We start from the raw sequence: 25,538 nt of genomic DNA on the forward strand, positions 1-25,538 counted from the left end.
ATAGCATCTCAATGTATTACAAATAGCTTTATCCTTATTAATCATTTGCAATTATGTCTACTCATGATAAGGTAAAAAGTTTATGTTTCTGTCTCCATATTATATTGCAAATATATCCAATGCAAAAAACATCTACATTTAAATGGTATTAATATTAATTTGCATATAGCTAGCTAACATTAGGCTATAACTAGTCAAGCAAATGTCTTTGAAATAGAAATAGGAAGAATAAGATCATACACGTAATGTTAGCTAGCGAGACAGCCAACTAATGTTAGCTAGCTAACAATACACTTCAACTTGAAATGAAACCACTTTCTGTCAAAATTTGAAAAGTGTAATATTTGAAAATGTAGCTAGCTAGACTATCTTACTACATGTCCATACATATATCATGGATGGACATGTCTCCTGTTGGATGCCATGGTTACCCTTAGTTTGAAGATGTAATCCGGAGAAAGGTGTTTTCTCCAGCTCCTTAGCTGTCATACTCAAATTGCACTGATTTCAAAACTCTGTCCTCCAGAAAGTGGAGAGCATACATGTAACATTAGCTAGCGAGCCAGACAGCCCACTCATTATCTCAGCCAATCATGGTTAACGTGAAGGTCCCCCCTTTTTCTGTGGCTAAACCAACTAGGCTCGTAATTTAACAATTTTATTTGTATTTACAGATGGCATTCAAGTTTGTTATTAAGGGACATGAAAGTTCACATGTTGGAGAAGGCATTTCTGCCAAAAAACACATTTTGACAAAAACGTCTCTCCTGTGAAGTAGTGACCCACGACATACTGTACGCCTAGTTTCCTGAAACGGGTCACATATGGTAAAGAAAGAGTGTTCTCTTTCCAGTCTTTTCGGTCCTCTGAAGCAGCAGGTTGTCATTGTCAAAATACCATCTTTGGAGAACAATTGTGAGGTAATAATTTTGCACTGACTGAGTGAGCGTTTATGAGATGAAGTAGAACTAGAACTGCCCGCGTCCTCCTTTCTTAGAAAATTGGAAAAAGGGGCCAATCCTTAAGAGGTTTTTAAGGTCTTACTCACATAATCTATGAGAACAGCTGGTTCTCTCATGCATGGTTCAGTGTAGAAGGAATTTAGCTTGTCTGGTAGGCTCACATTGCTGAGCAGCTCGCGGCTGAGTTTCCCTTTGTTTACAAGCCCTGCCACATCCGTCGAGCGTCAGAGCCAGAGTAGTAGGATTCAATCTTATTCCTGTATTGACGCTTTGCCTGTTTGATAGCAGCTCTAGGATTTAACTCATTGTGGATGTTGCCTGTGGATGGCTTCTGGTTGGGATTTGTACGTACGGACACTGTGGGGACGACGTCATCGACGCACTTATTAAGCCAGTGACAGATGTGGTAAACTCCTCAATGTTATCGGATGAATCCTGGAACATATTCCAGTCTGTGCTAGCGAAACAGTACTGTAGCTTAGCATCCACTTCATCCGACCACTTCTGGATTGAGAGCATCACTGTTTGAGTTTTTGCATGTAAGTAGGAAGCAGGAGGATAGAGTTATGGTCTGATTTGCCAAAATTAGGGCGAGGGAGCACCAGGTATGCGTTCTTGTGTGGAGTAAAGGTGATGTAGTGTTTTGTCGCTACTAGTCGCAGAGGGGACATGCTGATAAATGAGGTAAAACTGATTTCAGTTTCCCTGCATTAAAATCATTAGCCAAAGTGAGTCCGGAAGTATGCCGGTTTGTCCTCCTTTTACCGGTATGTGGTAAATCTAAAAAGTAATTACCATTATCAACATCTTTTGGTTGGTTTCAACTTTGAATATGTTGAGAACTTTTTGGTTCAAAGAGCGAAAAGACACAGGACGCCTATAAATGAGTCATTTTATGCCAGCTTCAGTTGGGGGCTTTAGTTAGAGGATCTATAATTTACTAAAAGACAGATGTTGGTATAATGAGCTTTCCACTGCAACAGCTGTCCTTAAACAAATGACAGTAAGGGAGGGATTTTACAGGCAATTGCATTGAGGCTACAGCAGTGTAGGACTTTTTCATGTAATGACGTGTCACTGAACTCTATTCAATATCCCATAAGGACACAAGGAGGAAACATTTAGATGAATACTAGTCTGGCATATGCCTACAAGAATAGAATAGATGTATAACATTATTTCTAGAGAACCAAGGTACAAGGCAGATTTGAGAGTTCAGTTAATATTACTGGGTACATCCATTATGGTTGCTGGTATGGACTAAAGAGAGGGAGCACCTTTGTTTCTGTGTATTTCCGATAAACAAATGCTAGCAGACATAATTTGCATATCGGGCCTCACTGCGCAGGCCTTCATTGTACAGTTCCCTCCCTCTTTCCATCTTTCCATCTCTCTGCTACCTATTACATGCCATGTAATAGCTGTCTGTAGATAATTCTGTAATGGAGTGCTTCAGCGCATCAAACGCTGATTCTGCCATACGCACCAATTTTGGGCCTTTTGTCAAATTGGATTTCAAATCCAATTATCAGGCAAGGTAATCCACAACAGAATAACCTGCTGTAATCACTCATTTGGACGGATGCAGAGTCATTTGGGAGTCATTTCGGGAACAATCCTGCATCTGTGGGAAATTGGGAATAGGGGATGACGCCCGGGGAGGGTTTGGGGAGGGAGAGGTGGAGGTGGAGGAAGCCCCCTACTTTGACAGAAAATTGAACAATTAGAGGTCAGTCAGGAATATGTGTTTAAAATGCATTGGTGAGGTGCATGTGTACAACTTTACTGTAACGTTAATATGAGCAATTATGTACCGTCTGGGTTGTATTAAATTAGTTTATTGATGATTTTACTGTGCAATTCATATTGTATTTTCCCTACTATGCAGATGCTGTGTTTATTGTCAAATATATTTAAGACACCTTTTCAATGACAGATAGGTGTTCAATTTTAATACCACAAGAGAACTTGAGAACTTGTCATGGCATTGGCTTTGAAGAAACGTTCTGTACATCTTGGAACAATCACGTGCACAGTCTGTCTGGTTACCCTTATTCTTTTTCATAGCCTTTCAGGGCTCACAAAGAGAAATAATGCTGTCTGAGACAGGATTTCAAGACTGCGGCTAACACTGAGAAGGATAATTATTTGGTAGACAAGTGTTCTGTCTCAGTCGCCTCTTTCTTTCCCTTCCCACATATTTGATCCTCAATGGGAATTCGACATCTGGTCAGATGGTGAGCTGATTATACCTTTAAAGACTAAGAATAGCATTTTTTTCTCTGTATTATTATAATCATACAGCTATGTAGACAAGCACTCTCCAGGGTTGGGGAGTAACGAATTACATGTAATCCGTTACATGTAAGGGATTATAAAAAAACTAACTGTAATCCGTTACCAGCTAAAATATTGTAATCAGATTACAGATACTTTTGAAAAACTAGATTACTTCTAGGATTACTTTTAAATTCAGAAAGGATGTTTGCGTAAAAATAATATTTGACACTTCTCTGTTTCTCAATGACATTCAAATCAGCATTGAAAAAAGGCTCAAGTTGAAATTTGTTCAATGTGAGCAAGTCTGACCATAAGTCAGAGACCACTATGATGACACACCAAATGTGTTTGTGTGTTTTGATGGATTGTGGGAAAAGAGCAGGAATAGGCTTTTGTAGGCTACAGTCCAAGCTAAGTATTCTAATGGTGCGACTTCTGTCGGCATCCAAAGATTATCCAACTTGAATAAACGCTTGACAGCAGTGGTGTCGTCTATGGCGATACGGCTATCACTTATTATTGATATCTATATAGCACATTGATGTGAATCACACTACTGCTCTCTCATTTAGCTATTTGCGCATTACGGATTGTGGTTGTTGTGGATGGCTGTTCACAAATCTAAATGTATATTTGAACAGAATAATGGTTGAATTCAAGAAGTTTAAGCTGCTGATCAATCATTGTTTCTGAAACCAGTGGACAGCCAGTGAAAAATGTGCTCTTGCAACAGCTACATAGTGCAGATCCCAGCCTATGGAATAAAGTGAGGCTTTTATTGCTCAATCTAATTCATGCTGATAAAAAAAATTCAACCATAGGCCTAATAGACACATGCTCAAACTCGCACACTTTTGATAGACTTAAAGGGGCAATCTGTAGTTGCTACATCCATTTTTGGATATGTACATTTTATATACAATACCAGTCAAAAGTTTGGACACACCTACTCATTCAATGTTTTTTCTTTATTTTGAATATTTTCTAAAATGTAGACTAATAGTGAAGACATCAAAACTATGAAATAACACATGTAGTAACCAAAAAAGTGTTAAACAAATCAAAATGTACATATTTGTAATGTGTATACTAATAATTGGGAAGCAAGTACAGAGAGTGAATTTAATAAATAAATGAACATGGAACAAAACAAGAAACATGAATAGCCTGAGGAAAGAACCAAGTGGAGTGACAGATATAGGGGAGGTAATCAGGAAGGTCATAGAGTCCAGGTGAGTCTCATGAGGCGCAGGTGTGCATAACTATGGTGACAGGTGTGCGTAATAATGAGTAAACTGGCGACAATGAGCAACAGAGAGGAGGAGCGCTAGTGGACGTGACAATATTCTATATTCTTTAAAGTAGCCACCCTTTGCCTTGCTGACAGCCTTGCACACTCTTGGCATTCTCTCAACCAACTTCTCCTGGAATGCTTTTCCAACAGTACTGAAGGAGTTTCAGTACTGCTGAGCACTTGTTGGCTGCTTTTCCTTCACTCTGCGGTCCAACACATCCCAAACCATTTCAAATGGGTTGAGGTCGAGTGAATGCGGAGGCCAGGTCATCTGATGCAACACTCCATCACTCTCCTTCTTGGTCAGATAGCCCTTACACAGCCTGGAGATGTGTTGGGTCATTGTCCTGTTGAAAAACAAATGATAGTCCCACTAAGAGCAAACCAGATGGGATGGCTTATCACTGCAGAATGTGTGAATTCAAGGCACACTTGAATTTAGAATTCAAGTGTGCCTTGAATTCTAAATAAATCACTGACAGTGTAACCAGCAGAACACCCCCACACCATCACACTTCCTACTCCAGGCTTCATGGTGGGAACCACACATGCAGAGATCATTTGCTTACCTACTCTTCATCTCACAAAGACACGGCCGTTGAACCCAAAAATCTCACATTTGGAATCATCAGTCCAAAGGAATGATTTCCACCGGTCTAATGTCCATTGCTTGTGTTTCTTGGTCCAAACAAGTCTCTTCTTATTATTAGTGTCCTTTAGTAGTCGTTTCTTTGCAGAAATTCGACCATGAAGGCCTGATTCACGCAGTCTCCTCTGAACAGTTGATGTTGAGATGTGTCTGATACTTTAACTCTGTGAAGCATTTATTTGGGCTGCAATTTCTGAGGTTGGTAACTCTAATGAACTTATCCTCTGCACCAGAGGTAACTCTCGGTCTTCCTTTCCCGTGGCGGTCCTCATGAGAGCCAGTTTCATCATAGCGCTTGGTGGTTTTTGTGACAACACATTTTCCAGATTGACTGACCTTCATGTCTTAAAGTAATGATGGACTGTCATTTCTCTTTTCTTATTTGAGCTGTTCTTGCCATAATATGGACTTGGTCTTTTACCAAATAGAGCTATCTTCTGTATACCACCCCTACCTTGTCACAACACAACTGATAGGCTCGAACGCATTAAGAAGGAAAGAAATTACACAAATTAACTTTTAACCTCATGAAGCTGGTTGAGAGAATGCCAAGAATGTGCAAAGCTGTCATCAATGCAAAGGGTGGCTACTTTGAAGAATCTCTAATATAAAATATGTTTTGATTTGTTTAACACGTTTTTTGTTTACTACATTATTCCATATGTGTTATTTCATAGTTTATGTCATCACTATTATTCTATTATGTAGAAAATAGTAAAAATAAAGAAACATCCTTGAATGAGTAGGTGTATGCAAACTTTTAACTGGTACTGTTTATCCATTGATTCTTGAAGAATATAACTTATAAATGCCTCATGAGCTTAGTTCAACTGTCACATTCCACGATAACCCAAAATATAAACTTGTTTTTCTCCAATGTTTGTAAACTTTGTAAATGTAAACACACTGTATAGCCTCATAACATGGTTAAAACAATCATTTTGATATCATGGATGGTCAGTCCTTGCATCCATAGCTCTGTTCTATGACCTGAGAGGGGTTACGTTTCTCCAGGCCCATCCCTCAGCTATTTACTAAAACAGAGCCTCCGTTTTGTTATTGTTTCATCTGTGGATTTGCCCTTTAAACAGCTGCATATTATCAAGATATCAACATGTCCCCAACAAAAAGTTTAACAATAGGCCTATAGGAAATGCAGCATATATATGGCATTCTTTTTTCCCATGTAAATAGCACTTTTCAGTAGTGCTCAAAGCATGCCATTCCATGAGCGTAGCATTTCTTTTTAAACTCGAATCAATCAGCCCATCAATCAGTAGGGCTGGCTAATCCTTAGTTTTGGGGTTATGCTGAGGTAAAACAAATTGGCTAATCTATACTTCCATATTTCCAAGTCCTATTCTTGAAGATCAAGGGATATAACATTTATTGTAATTACTGGAATTCTAATAGACTTTGTTTTTTAATTTAAAGATATAATTGAATCGTATTATTATATGTATTAGAAAACGATGGGTTAGAGGAAGCCTACATAACCAAACCATATAGTCAAATTTAACATCCATATTTGGCCAGCTTTGTAAACTTTAACATTGATTATCCTGCAGTAGATGTCGTTCAATTGGTAACATACACTGTTGACTTCTTCTAATGCCTCTTAAGCAGAAGGTAATCTAAAAGCAACTGTATGTAATCAGATTACGTTACTGAGTTTGGGCAATCCAAAAGTTATGTTACTGATTACAATTTTGGACAGGTAACTAGTAACTGTAAAATATTACATTTAGAAAGTAACCTACCCAACCCTGGCACTCACACATCTGACTCATAGATAAACACTCACGCTTCTCTCAATGACAAACAAACAAGCACTCTTGAAGGTGAAATCAAGACACGTTCAGACAATTATTATAATTTTTTCCCCCAAATATACAGAGCAAAAGCATCATAGATTCACAGACCAGTACGGGTAAAATACATTTTTTCATCTTTTTTAAAATTTGTTTTAAATACAGAGGGCCACTGCGTGAAAATAGTGGTTTAGCCAGTACAATGTTCACTTTCTCTTTAAATTACAGTATATACGTTGAGGATTCACTATTTATATTGACTTTTAAAACTTCCATGTCAATATCTTTTTGTAGCAGACTATCAAGATATTGATTGGTAGAAAAGAAAATGGAGGACGTTGTAGCATATACTAGTGTCTGTAAACCACCATTTTCAGGCAGAGCTACATTATGACAGTGTCAGTGTTTGGCATGATATATTTCTTCATACATTTTTTTCTACTATTTAACTCAGACCAAGCAAAATGTTCTGTGGGGCACAAGTCACTGATGCAATATAGCCACATGTCACAGAAATCATTACAAAGAGAACTATCCACCAATCTGAGACTACTGTAGCGCCCCCCTCTCCCCTCTACCCCAGAAACAGCCTTGTGGGATGGGGAAAATGTGGACCAAACAGTGGTCTTCAACACCACTGAAAAATGGAGGATTTACCTCCCTGGCTCGGTGACCCTGGAAATGGATGTTGTGTTTTATCAGGGAAGGGCAGCAACCCTGTGTTATCATTGTGGGCATATTTATTCATCTGTTTGGCCAAGGCATATTTCTAAAACATGGCAAACAGCACCAGCTGGTGCCAAACAAACACCCCTCCTCAGGTCAAACATGCAGACTGGTGTATGTGTACCCACATGGGCTTTGATTCCCACAGCAGTATATGTGATGAGCATGGCACAGGTGATACTGTATACAGACTCCCACGGTAGCAAGTTGACGGTGGGGGGTTGGTAGAATAGCATTTAATTTATTAATCCATCCAGTTTGCTGGTCACACAAAGACAGATGTTAGAAAACCTCACGAACGTTGTGTGTCTGGAGTTGATGCACTACGGCTCCAGTTAGTTGGTACTATTCTAACCCATCAGTAAGACAGGGCTGAATCTGGGAAGGGAAGCAAGTGGAAGAGAGTCTCTTTTCTCTAGGGACATTCTAGCTCCCATCTCACCCCATGAACAGTTCCCGTGCCACACCCAAGGGCCAAACAGCTTTGACCGTGTGACTGTGTGAGAGAGACTGCCACAAAGAGATTAAAAACTGCTCACACAAACAACATGTTTGCAAAGACAAGCTTGGTTGGAGATGTCAATGAATGCTGAGAGAAAAAAAAGGAACGGAAAATTGATTGTCTGTCTGTACAATATTGATGGTATAGGGATTTGTTTTGCCCTAATATACTGAAAACTGACTGAGAAAATAAGTAACTGCAAAATTATATACAGAGAGAATTGGAGATTTATATACAGTGTTCTAAGAGCCAAGCTGAATTATCAGCATTGACACAGACCTTTTTGTGTTTAAGCCGTACAATGGGCACCAATCCATTTGTAAAATTAGAGTCAAACCACCACCACTCATGTAGAAAAGCCCATTGAAATGCCTTGAATATAATCATATGTAAAATGCTTACAGCAACAACTTTCTCATTGGTCGAAGGTACAGTCTAACTCTTAGAAAGGATTGTCAATTTTCAGCAAGACAACAAAAGTGAAGGACTAGTTAGTACATTTATCTATTCCATTGGCCAAGTATTCCTGCAGAAGAAGAGTCATGCAAAATAATGAGATACGAGAGGACTGTTTTAGATTTGAAAAACAGGAAATTACATCATCATTACAACTCGGTGTCTACTGTATTGCCGTTAAACTGGAGCATGTTGTTTTCCTGGCATTAGGCTACATTTTAACCTTCTCTGATGCTATATCTAATAATAATCAAACTGATGTTAGAAAGCAGGGCCTGTCTGTCCAGAACTAGAAGCCACCCACAGGCAAACATCTTTTAAAGGCTTTTGAAGGCTAACTGATGATGTAACCTATGATACTGTATAATTGCGAGGTTGAATTGCAGACAAGTAATATACTGTAACTAACTGACACTCCAAGAACTGCCCTTGAGAATTACTGTAATTCTTCCCCACCCTACTTAAGACCTCTACAATGGAGGACTCATAAGTCTTGTACTGTATGGTAGCGCAGGCCTGACTGTATGGTGTGTGGTGATATGTAGTGTGGTGGCAAAATGATGTACTGTATATTTTAGTCATTATCACCAACACAACCACATTGATTAACTCATCCAATATAGTGTGCTGTACTGGATTAACATTATCGTGGTTGGTATTGTCTGGTGTTAAAGTACTTGTCCTGTACGTGACATGCCCTGTGTTTCATGTGACCATGTCACCTTCCACAGCAGGCTAGCTAGCAGAGACGAGGCATTGTGGATCTACCCTACAAGTCCAGTTTGTATTTATCAGTGATGTTGTTTGTTTTTGTCTTTCCCTCATCTCTCGACTAAAATGACAAGAATGATAATGGTGAAAAAAGTGAAATTCCATATCTGGCATGAACAATACGCTCACTTAAAACAGTCAGCGTATATACAGTAGTCTCACAGCAGCCAAATGAACAAAATACAGGAAATAAAAATAAAAATGTACATAATATATTCCTATCCATTTCCATCGATGAGCAGCTAGATCACAGTAGGTATACAGTCTGGATTGACTGAGCTCCAGTGTTAACATGGTATTGGGAAAGCCACATGATGATGAGAAGCTCTGTTACAGTACACAGTGTTTACATTTGGTTCCGCAGGCAGCATCCTATCCTGTGGACATGGCTGATGATCTAAAGCATATAGTATGAAAGACTTCACATTACATGGGTAGGGCACACATTATAGTCAGGCAGCTATGCTCTCCTCCATTTGAGCTGGCATGGTGCCAACAGGTTGACTGAGTAACCAATCCCCTTCTTTAAATTAGAACATATCCCGTTCAGCTTCTGAATGCAAAAGTTTATCTCCTGAAATATCTCTGGGCATTTCAAATAGTCCCACTCAAGGCAAGACATAAAAAAGGGTAAAAACTCTATTCCGAGACCTCAAAACAAGTTAACTCAAACAGCCAAATAAAAATAAAGAATGCTGAATAAAGATGCATAATGTACACTGATATTATTCCTTTATCTCAGAGTGGCAAACTGTGAAACGACGACCCAGACTTTCCGGTTGAGATCACGGGCCTCCTTATCTACAGAGTTCTGAGAGCTGGGAGCCCGGGGAAAAGTCTGGCGTCGGTTAATTGTTTGGCAAGTCTGGGCAAATTTGGAGAGTTTTACTCCACCCACACACGGGATGAAGTTGAATCAGCCAAGCTTAACATGTAATGTGTGTGAGCGGATGCTGGGGGGAGAGAGGGGATAAGAAAGAAGAAAAGCTTTGACCATTAATACACATTCACAGTTGTGCTTAGAACAACAAGAGAGCAGCAGAATATTGGCTTACACGTACCAAGTGATGGGTTACTTTTGCCACCCATAAGAGAGTGGTCTCACTTTGTTTGAAAGAGAACTTGCTGTAGACCAAGACTCCTAGCCCCCAGCCTCAGTGTTTGGTTATTTTGCTGTCTTATATGGGATCCTATTTCCACTGAAATCAGTGCAGCAACCACCTCCACACTTGAGTTGTGTCCATGTTGGCAAAATACCTCTCTATGGCGCAGCTACTGTATGTTTATGGGTTAGTGGAAAACTGGGCAACAGGAGGTGGTTTCTGATGAGCTTAGGATGAGACGTGGGGAGAATGCAAGGCTTCTTGATCCACTGGTTGGAACACAGAGAAGTCTGAACAAGTTCAATGTGAGTTAAAGCCACCTATTTCAAGGCTTCCCACAAACACATCATGTGCTTTGAAACGTAGGTCCCTTCTCTGTCTCAGGAAGCTGTGTTTCCCATAGTCCCAACCCATGGCTGGATGCCCCAAGACAGGCAGGCCTTCTCTGACGGTCAGGTCAGACGTGGGTCTGCATGCGCTTCTGGAGGGGCCGTGTGAGGTCTGAGTTCTGGGAGGAGGACTGGGAGTAGTGGGATGAGGAGGAGGCGGAGGCCTTGCTGTCCTTGTCGAATTGCACGTAGCCATCCTGCTTGCTGTAGCTGCTGACGCTGCTGTCACACTGCGTGTCGATGAAGGAACTGGAGTCGCTGAGTGATCCTCTCTGGAACTCCCTCTCGCACAGCTCGATGGAGCTGCTGCCCATGCCCAGCACGAAGCGCTGGCTGTAGTCGTACAGACGGTTTGGCCCGGCACCTAGGGTGGAGTAGATGTTGGTGAAGGACATGCCCGTGGGTACCCGCTGCTTGCCCCCGGTGGTGGCAGCGGTGGGATTCCGCATCTCTGTAGTCTGGTTACCTTTCAGGGTGATGGTGGGGGTGGAGTGGTGCTCCTTGAAGGTGTTGACACTGTAGTATCCGTTGGTGGGGTCCTTAAAGAGGCAATATGGGAGAGGAGAGAAGAGGAGGGGAGAGCATTTTAATTAGTTTTATCATTGTCAAGTTTGAAAAATGACCCGACTAGGTATGCCTTGTTGGCAATGCACAATAGAGGACAAAAACTACTTTTCTTAGTAAGGAAAATGTCTGTAAAGCAGAACATCTCTGGGGGGAAACATAGAAAATTAAGTCATCCCATTATTTGTATGTGTTTATTCTTCTCAAAGCTTAACCAGTGTCAAGGTCAAACTGGTTTTAAGTACCATTCAAATTGGCAAATAAATAAGGATTTTTTTATAGCTAAAGCTTAAAATTATGATTTAGTCTTCTTCTGCATAAACCTCTACAATCATGTTACTTGCTAATTAACAAGCCTTGATGATTCACAGATGATTCACAGTCACTAATTCCCCAGTTTTAATTGGGCCCAAAATTGTTTGTGAAAACATAGTCTTGAATTTGATATGTGCAAAATAAATGACTTGTGTGGAGCCATGGCTGCCATGCCGAGGTTGCTGTTGTCACAGATCCTGGCTCTTGCCTCGGTGATTGCTGTTGCTAAGAATCAGGTGTGACAAGGCTGTGAGAATGAACATGAATGTCAAGACCAATGAGCACAATGCCGCCATTGCTGCAGTGCAGAGGTTGAGGTTGTCACACAGCTCCTGGCTCCTGCCTTGACAATACTGTTGCTAAGAAGCAGCCGGGACAAGGCTGTGAGAATGAACGTAAATGTCAAGCCCAACGAGAACAATACTGGATCCCAGAGGAGCCATTCTAATCATGGGCAAATGACACAACTATGACAACCTAAAAGAATCCTCGTCATTATCAGACTTTGTGTTCCCTTATCTGGTGTCTGGTCCACAGTGATCTCCTCCCATACACAGACTCATCAGTGTGGATCAAAAGAGCCAAGTCCAATGGAAACAGGTATACAGACAGAACACCAGATGAATACTCTCGGGTACTGGGGAAACAATCATATGTACAATGGCATAAATAAACCTGACCACAATTTTGTTTTCAGCTCCTGATTGGCTTTGGCGTTCTGTGTGCTGAGTTTGAATTGGCCATCGTTCATAGTGAGTTGCTTGTTCCATAGTCTAATGATATTATCTGTGCGTCTTGTTTGGAGGTTTTTATTTCAATATTTATTTCTTTAGAAGTATAATGCCATATCTCCCACACTGTAGATGTGCTAAACTCTGCATAAATAGTGAGGTAATGGTGCTGTTAGCACAGTGCTTGTCTAATTGAGGAATTTGCATATCTGAGATCCAGGGGGCCTCTTGTTAAAACATCCCATACTGACTCTTTGCCTGTCTGTTTTAACTATAGCATCCTCAACTGCCTTATATACCACTCCAAGTGAGAGTGTTTATGTTGAAATAACAAGAATTGGTGTCATATCTGAGAAGTATCTGGAACAAAAGCAGTGCGGGAATCCCTTTCTATTCATAGGCTTACTGCTCTCCTCATTATGAACATAGAAAAGTACAGGATATCCACCTTTATATTATACAGAGGGATCATTGTTTAATATTCATAGCTTGTGCAGTAAGTCCAGACAGGTATAGTGCGCTGGATATTGAGTTTGTTATAGTGCTATTAACTTACAGTAATATATCTTTTGTCAGAGTGTTGGCAAATTAAAAGCATCTCCCTTCCGAGGCACAGACTCACCAAGTCCTCCAAACTGTATCTAAAGCAGCAGTAATGGGGCTTCTCTGGCATAACAAGTATTGTTGATTGAGCATACTGAAATTCTAGCACACTAACCTTCCTCTTAATTTTTGTCACATTAAGAGCTCTTTCATTACAGTGAAAATATGAGGGAGGCAATCATCACACTGAATGATACATTATTGGTTTTGGTTGAATATAATGGCTCTGGAAATTTGTTTCCACTTTTTAAGTGATTTGATTGCAGAAATGGTGAACTCTCATTACAAAAGTGTAACACTGATTCTGCTTTGCCGAAGTGTGACTAATGAATATTATAATGCATCACATGATTCTCTATCTGGTGAAGTTTACAAACGTAATTTTGCCATACACATACAGTACGTACTTTGTACTTTTAGTATGGTTTGCTTTCTAAGTCATTGGTAGCTGGTAGTGTCAGTGTGTTCTGCATTCTACAGCATGGCTCCTCCACTTTTAACCTCCAGAGCCAGACGCATCCTGATTCCATATACTGTACACCACCTTTGTTGACCACCTAATTAATCAAATTAAACCTTAATTGGATACATTTGACTCCTGGTCTTATCCTCTCCAAAGCCAAGGTGGTTGGAAAAAAGGTCCTGAGTTGAAGATCAGTCTGATCCCACTTTCCTGCATCCTCCCCTCTTTCTCCTTCTCTACCTCTATCTCCTTCTGTCCTCCCTCCATCCTCCATACTCCTGGACCTACCTTGATATTCTGGTACTCTTTCTCATCCTCTTGCAGCACCTCTAGCTGCTTCAGCACTGACTCCTGCTGGAACTCCCCACGTTCTACCTGCACATAGGCAAGGCACGGAAATATGAAAAGAAGTGTTGAGCTCGCAGCTTCTTTGGTCTCTTTGACGTTATCAAAACAGTCAGAATACAGGAATTTCCCTTCTGAAAAATTCTCTAATAACATTTCGACTTCAGTCGGGGCAAGTAACTATAAATAATGTATCCATGAATCTCATTAGAGAAATGCCGATATATAAGGTATCACATGCAGACACATGAACTCCCGTGAAGTGATACAGAGCATAATATTATCAAAGGCCCCTTGCTAAAACCATAGTCCTGCCCCTTTGCCATTTCAAAGTTCTTATGTAATTCCCAAAAATGAGGCAGGGTTTTTTAATAGGCATAGAGAGGGCATAATTAAAACTGCCTGCGACCCCATCCGAGTTTCAACATCTCAATAGCTACGCCTTACAGCGGCATTTTCTCTCACTGGGAGAAAGAACGTGGGCCTGTTCTCTAAATATAGGCCAACACAGTGCCTTGATCACAGTGTATACATCTACACACCTCAGTCCTGTTCCATTATTCAGCAGGTTGCTTTTGTGCCCTAGAACAGTGCTTTTAATCCTATCCTAGAGATAATTAGCATTCATTATCTGTGAGTATGAAGAGGGCTGGAAGGGATAGAGTTTTCTGTTGTTTTTACATTGGGTACAGGTGAAAATGGTGGCAGGACACTCACACTCACCATCAGTTGCTTCATGGCGGTGTGCTCCTCGTTTTCCCGGGCCGCGTTGTGGTCTTTGTGAACAATCTCTACTCGGATGTCGTTCTTGGCCGACACCACCCCTTTTAGATCTGATGGAAACAACAGTAAATTACAGCTCAAGATGCTAAGACACACAATATTCACAAAGACATTGCACTTCCCCCAATATCTTCAATACACTGGACTTCAAATTCCCTTGACATGGCTTTTGAGACAAGAGTCACTTTCCCCATCAATACAGAGCAAGATATGCAGTTTATTTTGTTTTGTTGTTAAGATCAGATTGTTTTCTGCGTACAGTACATAACAGTTGAAATCGGAAGTTTACATACACTTAGGTTGGTGTCATTAAAACAATTTTTTCAACCACTCCACAAATTTCTGGTGAACAAACTCTAGTTTTGGCAAGTCTACTTTGGACATCTACTTTGTGCATGACACAAGAAATTTTCCAACAATTGTTTACAGACAGATTATTTAACTTATAATTCACTGTATCACAATTCCAGTGGGTCAGAAGTTAACATACACTAAGTTGACTGTGCCTTTAAACAGCTTGGAAAATTCCAGAAAATGATGGCATGGCTTTAGAAGCTTCTGATAGGCTAATTGACATCATTTGAGTCAATTCGAGGTGTACCTGTGGATGTATTTCAAGGCCTACCTTCAAACTCAGTGCCTCTTTGCTTGACATCATGGGAAAATCAAAATAAATCAGCCAAGAACTCAGAAAGAAATTCTGGTTCAGTCTGGTTCATCCTTGGGAGCATTTTCCAAATGCCTGAAGGTACCACATTCATCTCTACAAACACCATGGGACCACGCAGCCGTCATACCGCTCAGGAAGGAGACGCGTTCTGTCTCCTAGGGATTAATGTACGAGTCCTATATAAACATAACCTGAAAGGCCACTCAGCAAGGAAGAAACCACTGCTCCAAAACCGCCATAAAAAAAGCCAGACTACGGTTCGCAACTGCACATGGGGACAAAGATCATACTTTTTGGAGAAATGTCCTCTGGTCTGATGAAACAAAAGTAGAACTGTTTGGCCATAATGACCATCGTTATGTTTGCGGGAAAAAGGGGGAAGCTTGCAAGCCGAAGAACACCATCCCAACCGTGAAGCTTGGGGGTGGCAGCATCATGTTGTGGGGGTGCTTTGCTGCAGAAGGGACTGGTGCACTTCACAAAAAAGATGGCAAAAAAGAAGCAACATCTCAAGACATCAGACAGGAAGTTCAAGCTTGGTCGCAAATTGGTCTTCCAAATGGACAATGACCCCAAGCATATTTCCCAAGTTGTGGCAAAAGGACAACAAAGTCAAGGTATTGGAGTGGCCATCACAAAGCCCTGACCTCAATCTTACAGAAAATCCAACTGAAAAGGCGTGTGCGAGCAAGGATCCTACAAACCTGACTCAGTTACACCAGCTCTGTCAGGAGGAATGGGCCAAAATTCACCCAACTTATTGTTGGAAGCTTGTGGAAGGCTACCTGAAACGTTTGACCCAAGTTAAACAATTTAAAGACTATACACTCAATTAGTATTTGGTATCATGTAAACTTCTGACCCACTGGGAATGTGATGAAAGAAATAAAAGCTGAAATAAAAAATTCTCTCTACTATTATTCTGACATTTTCACATTCTTAAAATAAAGTGTTGATCCCAACTGACCTAATACAGGGAATTTGAAAATAGGATTAAATGTCAGGAATTGTGAAAAACTGATTTGGCAAATTTGGCTAAGGTGTATGTAAACTTCTGACTTCAACTGTAAGCATTGTCCTAAATGAGCCACCATCAGGCCAGTTTCAGATGTGCAGTTCATACTGTCGTATAACAAAGTCTTACTTTCTGTCTTAATTTTGCTTGCAAGCTCTCTCTGGTGAGCACAGATGGAGACGGGTAGTGAGGGCATAACCAGGTGCGCTTCCTCTGTGGTATACAACAACAACATGCTGAACGCAAGTAAAAGGTCCCACACAGGTAAAAGGTCCCTCGCACGCAGCAACACAATTTTAGCAAAGCGCAATGGCTGACTGTTTCTAACCTGAGGCACTGTTAGGGATGGAGTTTTGATTTGAATATGAGAAAGGATGGAAGTAACTGTAGCCAGCAATTAATAGTGTGGTAAGTTATACTGCTCAATTATGAGACATGAGCCCTCACACCCTGTCTATCTCTTCCTGAGGACCATGCCTCATTAAGCTTTGGCATGCATTGGGTGACACAGGTACAGTGATACGTACTTCTCTGAGAGCGGGTACAACAGAAAGCTCCGATGGTTCCCATGAGGACGATGAAAGCTACTAAGGCCCCGACTGCCACCCCGATGATGACCGCCACCGGGAGAGACTCTGTGGATGACAAAACACATATAAAGTATACATAAATACAAACATGTAAAATGAGGACCAAAGTTCAAACAATTCCATTGTAAAATAATAAAGACATTACTTAGTTTTACAAATACACACATCTCCATAACATATTAATCATAAATATTTCCCCAAATGTTTTGGTGGCTAACATAAGAAATATATATATATATATACATTTTAACATACACTACATGACCAAAAGTATGTGGACACCCGCTCATCAAACATCTCATTCCAAAATCATGGGGATTAATATGGAGTTGGTCCCCCTTTTGCTGCTTTTCACTAGATATTGGAACATTTCTGCGGGGATTTGCTTCCATTCAGCCACAAGAGCATAGTGAGGTCAGGCACTGATCTTGAGCGATTAGGTCTGGCTCGCATGCGGCATTCCAATTCATCTCAAAGGTGTTCGATGGAGTTTAGGTCAGGGCTCTGTGCAGGCCAGTCAAGTTCTTCCACACCGATCTCGACAATCCATTTCTTTATGGACCTCGCTTTGTGCATGGGGGCTTTATCATGCTGAAACAGGAAAGGGCATTCTGTAAACTGTTGCCACAAAGTTGGAAGCACATGCTGTAGCGTTAAGATTTCCCTTCACTGGAAGTAAGGGGCCTAGCCCGGATCATGAAAAACAGCTCCAGACCATTATTCCAAACCAAGATTTGTCCGTCGAACTGCCAGATGGTGAGGCGGGATTCACTCCAGAGAACGCGTTTCCACTGCTCCAGAGTCCAATGGCGGTGAGCTTTACACCACTCCAGCCGACGCTTGGCATTGTGCATGGTAATCTTAGGCTTGTGGGTGGCTGCTCAGCCATGGAAACCAGTTAATTAAGCCAAATCCACAGTTTTGAAAGGGTGTCCACATACTTTTGTATATATGGTGTATTTATTATTACAGTGCTGATTCCTTCCATTCACATTTAATTCATCCTCATTTACAGAAGTGGCTGAGTGTTTTTTTTATTGAGTTGTTAAATAGCAACAGGGCTGTTTGTTGAATCAGCCTAATCCTTTAAGGGATACTTTGAGATTTTGGCAATGAAGCCCTTTATCTTGTTCCCCAGAGTCAGATTAACTTGTGGATATCATCTTTGTCTCTGCATGCAGTTTGAAGGAAGTAGCGCAATTACTAAATTGGCATTAACGCAATGACTGGAAATCTATGGGAACAGCTAGCATGCTCCTGTAGACGTTCAGTCATTTCGCTGACGCTACAGTAGTTAGCATTGTTAGCATCATACTGGACAGAGACATTAAAATGGTATGTACGAGTTCATCTGACTCTGGGTAAGTACAGTAGATAAAGGGCTTCAATGCAAACATCTTGAAGAATCCATTTAAAGTATCTATGAGTGGCCTGATTCCAACCCACCTACATGAATTACCTCCCTGCACTTTATACAAATGCAACAGAACAGAGTGGCTTAACCCCAGCATTAACGTCTATTTAATGCCTTCATTAATCAATGTCCCTGTCAAATAAGCCAGCAATACATGATCATTTATGGAGAGTGAATACAAACAAATCTTCACCATTGAAAAGACAGAGCAACACATCCAGCTATGAAACCCAGCCAGACAATTAAAGGCTTTTACTAACCGCACTTGTACCTTATCTTAACTAGATAATTTCAACAGTCTGGGTCATCCTATTGTCCTAAAGCGAAATAATGTGAAGTGCTGATAAACCAGACACAACAAAAATGTCCCACACAAACGAGATGGGTGTTGTCAACGCCTAAACACTGAATAGTGCATGCAGGTTTCATTGTGATTTGTGATAATGGTTGGTTGAACAGTTGTAAACCCATCAAATCCATTGACGTTCATACTCTCATGTTCGTTTACACACACACACACACACACACACACACACACACACACACACACACACTACACACACACACAACATATCACTACTCTATTTGTCTCTACACTACACTAAAACCACGGCCATCACAGTGTTAAAGTAGAGGTGGAACCTGTCGAACCTTGGCTCCCACCTTGTTCCTTGAGGCGGATGATCTCCGTGTCAGAACCAAAGCTGTTCCAGGCTGTGCAGTTGTAGATGGTCTGGAAGTCTGCAGGGACGATGTTACTCATGGTCAGAGTAGAGATGACCCCTTCCTCAGTGCTGACCGTCTCCACTGTGTAACGGCCAGACGTCCCTGACTCCAGCACTGTCTCCTTCCATGACCAGGCCTGTAAGGGAATCACAAGTTAAACATGAGGGGGGAGGACTTCCCTGTACTGTTCTAATTGACAACAATTGATTGCAAACAAAGAGGATAAATTGCAAGCACTATTCTGGTTGTTAAATCATATTCATAAGCATGAAAGCAAAATTACTTTCACATTTATCCTGGATAAATATGCCTCTTTAGACCCTCCCATCAAATCAACATCATATTAATTATGCAGCAAATTGATGGCCATCCTCAATACACAAAACACTAATTAGTATATTGCAATTATGCAAAAACATACACACTCACATGTAAACTCACATGTCACACGCGCACACACACACATGCACACACACACAGTTAATGGAACAAGAGAGGGCTCTGAGAGTAAGCTGTTTATCTAAGGGCCATAAATCTTAATGGGATCTGTGCTAACAGAGCATCAGCATGCATTAAATGAGAAATTAAGGGTCTAAGCTTGCCATGCTTCATGCCTTCTTATTCATACAACAATAAATGGTTAGAATACTGTTATATTCATTAAACTGCTATCTTTCTCAAATCAAATTCAAATTAAATTTTATTGGTCACATACACGTGATTAGCAGATGTTATTGCGGGTGTAGTGAAATGCTTGTGCTTATCGCTACACCCGCAATAGCATCTGCCAATCATGTGTATGTGACCAATAAAATTTGATTTGAATTTGATTTGTTTTGAGAAAGATATCAGTTTAATGAGTATAATAGTATTCTAACCGTTTATTGTTGTATGAATACAACTTGTCACTTGTATTGCATGTGTTCTTAGATGGTGTAATCAAATGCTAATAACGCAAGAGGCACGCTGTCAGGGCACCATGGCCATAATGCAACCCATATACCATGCAATGCTGTGGCCAGTAGAGATAAGTAGAAGAGATACATTTTGAAGGAAGTGGTGTTGGTGATACTCACAATGCGGTCTGGAGGTGGAGTGCTCCGGATGAAGCACTTGATCTCTCCCTTCTCCCCGTGGAGAGCCTGATGTGTCTGGGTACTGGAGATGGTGGGTGGGCCTGTGGAGAGGGCACAAAGGAGAACATATCAACACTGTACCATGAAGGCCAATCACAAACCCACACATTACCAAAATCAACCACTTACAGATTCCTTTGGGTTCATGGTCCTGAGGGGCACAGCAGTCTAAGGCACTGCATTTCAGGGCTAGAGGTGTCACTACAGACCCTGGTTCAATTCCAGGCTGTATCACAACATGCCATTATTGGGAGTCCCATAGTGTGGCGCACAATTGGCCCAGCGTCATCCTGGTTAGGATTTGGCTGGGGTAGGCCATCATTGTAAATAAGAATTTGTTCTCAACTGACTTGCCTAGTTAAATAATGGTTAAAAAATGCCATGTAATACTGATTCAATCAAGTTGTGCCGCAGTCAGTTAAGCGGTATACCCCGAACAGCTTTCTTTCTCACAGAAAACCCTACTTCCAATTTCCAACCGACTCGGAATGCCGGCAGTAAACGCCAATTTTGGACTTCCGGCACTGAGGATTGAATTGTGGTTTGATAGGAACATCTCATCTAACCTCCACAATATCACCAAGGGCATGTCAGGGCTGTATGAAGGGCATCCATGTGGGCCCAGCCTTCATTCTGAAAAGTTGATTTATGGTGCCCTTGATTTCTCCCACTAAGATAAGGGTCATGGTGGCGAGTGGAGAGGCATTTATATGGGCGTAATCATGATGGGAGAAATGTCATTGCGGAGAGATTCCACTCCTCCCTGTGTCTCTGCACATCAATTTAGCTCTCCAGAGTCTTGCACTTTGACCCGCAGCGATGCCATCAATCGGATAACCTCCAGTCCTCCCTCACGACAACAGAGGAAGCAGTCTATCATCTTAAACAGCCATTAAAAACATTGAAAAAACAATTTCTAGTGATTTAAGAGGTTTAAGTATAGTGTAGTGGGGAAACAACTTCATTAGTAAGAAGGTGAGCTTCCTACCAACTTCCCTCCAACCCGTTTCCGTTCTCTCTGCCGATACATAATTGCAGTTTATTACCTGTTTCCTATTAAAATAAATTAGCATTTTAATGAGATTCTGGCAGATGGTGTCTTGGTATGCTACTGCATGCAGGAGACTGGGAGCTAGTTTGCTGCCGCTGTGGAATGATTGCTGCAAACTAACAGCACTGCATTGAGCACTATGCCCCAACACCACTGTCTTAGTAGCCTATGGTGGACTGGCATGGGGGGTCCGGTCTGTGTGGACCTGTGCGGATTTGTCAGTGTGGTTGCATGCATAAGAATGTGTGTGCGTGGGAGTGTGTGTGGCTGGAATGGGTTCCTGTGGTAAACACACTCAGATCTATTCCTCCCGGGTTGAACAAGGCGAGCGCTGGTGACTCAGGAGAATCTGCTCTGTGGATCAGGGCTGCAAATGAGGAATATAATTAGATGGTTTTATCTCCCTGCTTCAGACAACTGGGGTGTGGTGGCTCCTCCAGAGGATAGGGAGGTGTGTGTGTGTGTGTGTGTGTGTGTGTGTGTGTGTGTGTGTGTGTGTGTGTGTGTGTGTGTGTGTGTGTGTGTGTGTGTGTGTGCGCGCATGCGTGCATGCATGCACAGACAGTGTGATCAGAGAGAGAGGGAGTTGGTGGATGGTGTGAGTAGCACAACTACACTACTCCAACTGTCAGTGGACACAGTCGATACGGTATGAGACGTTTGTTTAGAGAGGCGGGGAGGCTATGGAGTGTGCCGCCTCACAATCTGAATCTTTGTTATCGTTTGTTCATCACCTTGTCGAGACCAGGCCTTGCATTTCCACTTCCAGAGTTGGAAGTATAGTCTGAGCTTTGAAAAGATGTCATTTTGTGCTTCCTTGCAACAGCTCATTTCAAAGCACCTCAGAGCTGTGTTACTGTGTTACTCTGTCACATCTATTTGAATGGCATTTCTCTACTGAATTATTCATTTGATCTGTTTTTTTAAATGTCTGTCTTGGCACTTGGAGAAGGAATTAAATGCTAATTTATTGAGCATATAAAGACTATATCTGGGAGAAGGAAAAAAAACTTCAACAACAAGATGCCCTGTGGGAGACTAAAAGGCTCATCGGGCCACTTTCTCCATTAATGTGTTAATGTGCTCCCTCTCCCTGGGCTGCCTGACATCTGATCAGACAATCTCTCTGCTGACAGACAGACAGACAGACAGACAGACAGACAGACAGACAGACAGACAGACAGACAGACAGACAGACAGACAGACAGACAGACACCAAGACATACACACGTGGAAATATGGACGGACTCATACCTCTACGAACCAACACTCATTCAAATATAATATATATGATATATATGTTCTTTGATAGAGACAGAAACACATGCACGCTACCAATCTCATGCATATATTCACACATATACCTACTATTTTTTTTTCCCCTGTGTGCGTACAATGTATCAGGATGCATTGAACATACGATCAAAAGAACAAGCACAACACCATAACTTCACTCAAACAAATATTGAAGCTCAGACTGACTGTGTGAGGATGTTAAACTAGGGTGAGCGATATGTATCCATTAGTGACTTCAACATAAACTGCCTCCCCTGCTAGCTGTTTGATTATAATTAAATTACACCAGTCCCCAGGGAAGGAGAGGATTCTCTTGTCTGTGTTGCTGCACAGTGGGAGTCGTTGACATGCAATGGAGGAAAGAACATATTGACAAATTCTAAACACATGGATTTTAATTGTTTGGGTAAAATTATCCAGGCATAAGCGACGGGAAGCAAATAGCAAAACATCAAACACATACACACACACTCCACCACACTGAGCATATACTCTTGAGTATTCCTCAGTCTTTCTGACACATGATCAAGGCAGTCTCCCAAAATGCACGGTCATCATTCATGACTTTCTCTGACTGTCAGAGCCAAATGGATCCTATTGGATGTCAAAGACTGCAGGTTGATGAGGGTGAGGAGGATGAAGCTTCATCTGCCATAAAGACGACAACTTAAAACAATCAAGCAGCAAACCGTCGGAGAGTCCTTTCCACGTGCTGCAACTTCAAAGACTCTGTTTGTACTTTGTCGGCTTGACAATCGGATTCACTAAGAGGACTTGGTAGGGTAGAAATGTGAACATTTTGTCTGAGGACCCCTTCTGTGGTTTTCAGAAAGCGTGGATTTAAATTATTCAAAAGTTAAAAAATGATGTGGCTTTTTAATGTCTGAGACAGATTCAGGCCATGAGGCAAAAGAGGCAGAAGAACAGGAGAACATAACAAAATAAAAGAGAAGTCAAAGACCGATAAAGAAGTGGGTAACACTTGACTGAAGTCTATAGAGACCAAGTAAACGTTTTCCGCTTCGTTATTTTTCACGATGAGTGTCCTATGAGTTCTGTTATCATATATAGTGTTGTATACAGAAGTACCGTAATTTCCGGACTATTAAGCGCACCCACTGAATTTAAAAAATGTTTTTATTTTGAACATAAATAAGCCGCACATGTCTATAAACCGCAGGTGCCTACCGGTACATTGAAACAAATTAACTTTACACAGGCTTTAACGAAACACGGCTTGTAACAAAAATAAATAGGCTTTAACGAAACACGGCTTGTAACAAAAATAAAACATTTGCAGTAAGCTTTAGTTCTCTTTTTGCACTGAGTCAATTCCTCACGCTGCTGTTTCCAACGTCTTATCATCGACTCATTAAGACCAAGCTCCCGTGCAGCAGCTGTATTTCCTTTTCCAACAGCCAGATCAATCGCCTTCAACTTGAAAGCTGCATCATATGCATTTCTCCGTGTCTTTGCCATGATGAGGGTGACAAAATTACTACCGTAATCAGAATGATGGGAAGTTTGAGAGCGCTCGATTTAATCTAAACAGTAAACAAAAAAGTTGTTTGACCTTAACCCGTTCGCAAATTTCATTGGTCAAATGAAAGCTTCATGCCGCCAAAAAACTGAGCACGTCACAGAATGTGTTTTTTTGGAGAAAAAAAATTGAAAGCGGGAAAAATCCAATAATCTTTGAACCTCGCGTCATTGTTTAAGCCGCGAGGTTCAAAGCCTGGGAAAAAAGTTGCGGCTTATAGTCCGGAATTTACGGTAATGCAATTCCCATAGATAGTTGTACATAAAAGAAAGAACACATGAAATGGAAAATAAACCTGAACAGAGATTTTGTTTACTAGTTCAGACAGTAAAAAGGATGCTGGGATGAAACAAAACTGTTAAGATGTTAATTAGGAATGACTTTGCTCCATACTAGTGGAGCTCTGATCTTGAACAGAACTAGGCGATGGATAGGAAAGGGTCTCACAGCACACACTAGCGGTTGCAATCCAATGCCGAAGGAGACATTTGCATGCCATTCTCTTTTATGCACAGCTACTGTACAAGTTTGAAAATAAGTAATGTTTGGTACTTGATGTATATTCAGTCCCAATCTAGCAACAACGCCGCTAACGACAGACATTGTACGTTTGCATTCAAGATATCCAATATATTGTTGAGGACAATACCTCAGCTAAACATTCATCTCAACCTCCTTTCTTCTATCTATCACCCCATGCAAACGGACGTGGTGAGAAAAAGTCCTTTAATAAAGAACGTGTCAATTCTGCCACTGAAGGCTGCTGCAACGCTAATGCGCACTCTGTGAATACCAAGCGGTGTTAATGAAGTCATTTGTCTGAGAGTTGCCGGGTCTCCCACCATTCCATTCCCCGACATTCATTAGTCAGTCACTGCCTGAAAATGCCAACCTCCCTCTCCTCAACTCCTTCAGAATCTAATCTGCATTAAGCACATTTCCTGTCTTAAGGAACATAAGGCTACATCCTGGATGTGCTAGCTATATTTATCCATCCATCCCTGTGTCTTTTTTAATAAGGACTGATGAAACATAATGGAAAATAAAGTGTAAAGGAAATTAATTTTATCGCATCTGTTACTACGCTTGCAGTTTCAATAATGCTGTGAATCTCTCTGCTGTAGTCTACTACACTGTAGCAGACATGTCTGCAGAGTTGAATTTGAACCCTTCTTCTATTGTAAATACATTGAGAGACGGCCTCACCACAAAGATTTATTCAGAGCTTAAAGACCTGGACACTCTGAGGCCCAATAGCAAACTTTCTCCTTTCACTGTATTGTTGGAGAGTCCTTGGGGTAAAGATGTGTTTTTGTGTGTAAACCAGTGACAAATGACTTTCTTCTTAGCAGA

The 25,538-nt window shown here is 41.2% G+C and overlaps 1 protein-coding gene across 8 annotated transcripts in view; it reads right to left on the bottom strand.

The window, feature by feature from the left end:
- Window positions 1-6,063: 6,063 nt before the first annotated feature.
- LOC106612967 (kin of IRRE-like protein 3) overlaps window positions 6,064-25,538 on the bottom strand; it is a 220,656-nt gene continuing 201,181 nt past the window's right edge. The window contains exons 10-17 of one of the 8 annotated variants that reach the window (XM_014214718.2): window positions 20,239-20,339; window positions 19,088-19,298; window positions 16,960-17,067; window positions 16,562-16,645; window positions 14,682-14,797; window positions 13,908-13,994; window positions 11,410-11,482; window positions 6,064-11,307 (exon numbers count right to left, since the gene is read on the bottom strand). In XM_014214718.2, the coding sequence (XP_014070193.1) occupies window positions 11,012-11,307; window positions 11,410-11,482; window positions 13,908-13,994; window positions 14,682-14,797; window positions 16,562-16,645; window positions 16,960-17,067; window positions 19,088-19,298; window positions 20,239-20,339 (1,076 nt within the window). In that variant the 3' untranslated portion in view covers window positions 6,064-11,011. Of the gene's footprint in view, window positions 11,483-13,907; window positions 13,995-14,681; window positions 14,798-16,561; window positions 16,646-16,959; window positions 17,068-19,087; window positions 19,299-20,238; window positions 20,340-25,538 lie in introns of all 8 variants that reach the window. The other 7 variants (XM_014214712.2, XM_014214711.2, XM_014214710.2 and 4 more) reach the window with 7 other exon arrangements.

The sequence above is a fragment of the Salmo salar genome, chromosome ssa09 (genome assembly GCF_905237065.1).
Source record: "Salmo salar chromosome ssa09, Ssal_v3.1, whole genome shotgun sequence".
In the NCBI taxonomy this organism is placed as follows: Eukaryota; Metazoa; Chordata; class Actinopteri; order Salmoniformes; family Salmonidae; genus Salmo; species Salmo salar.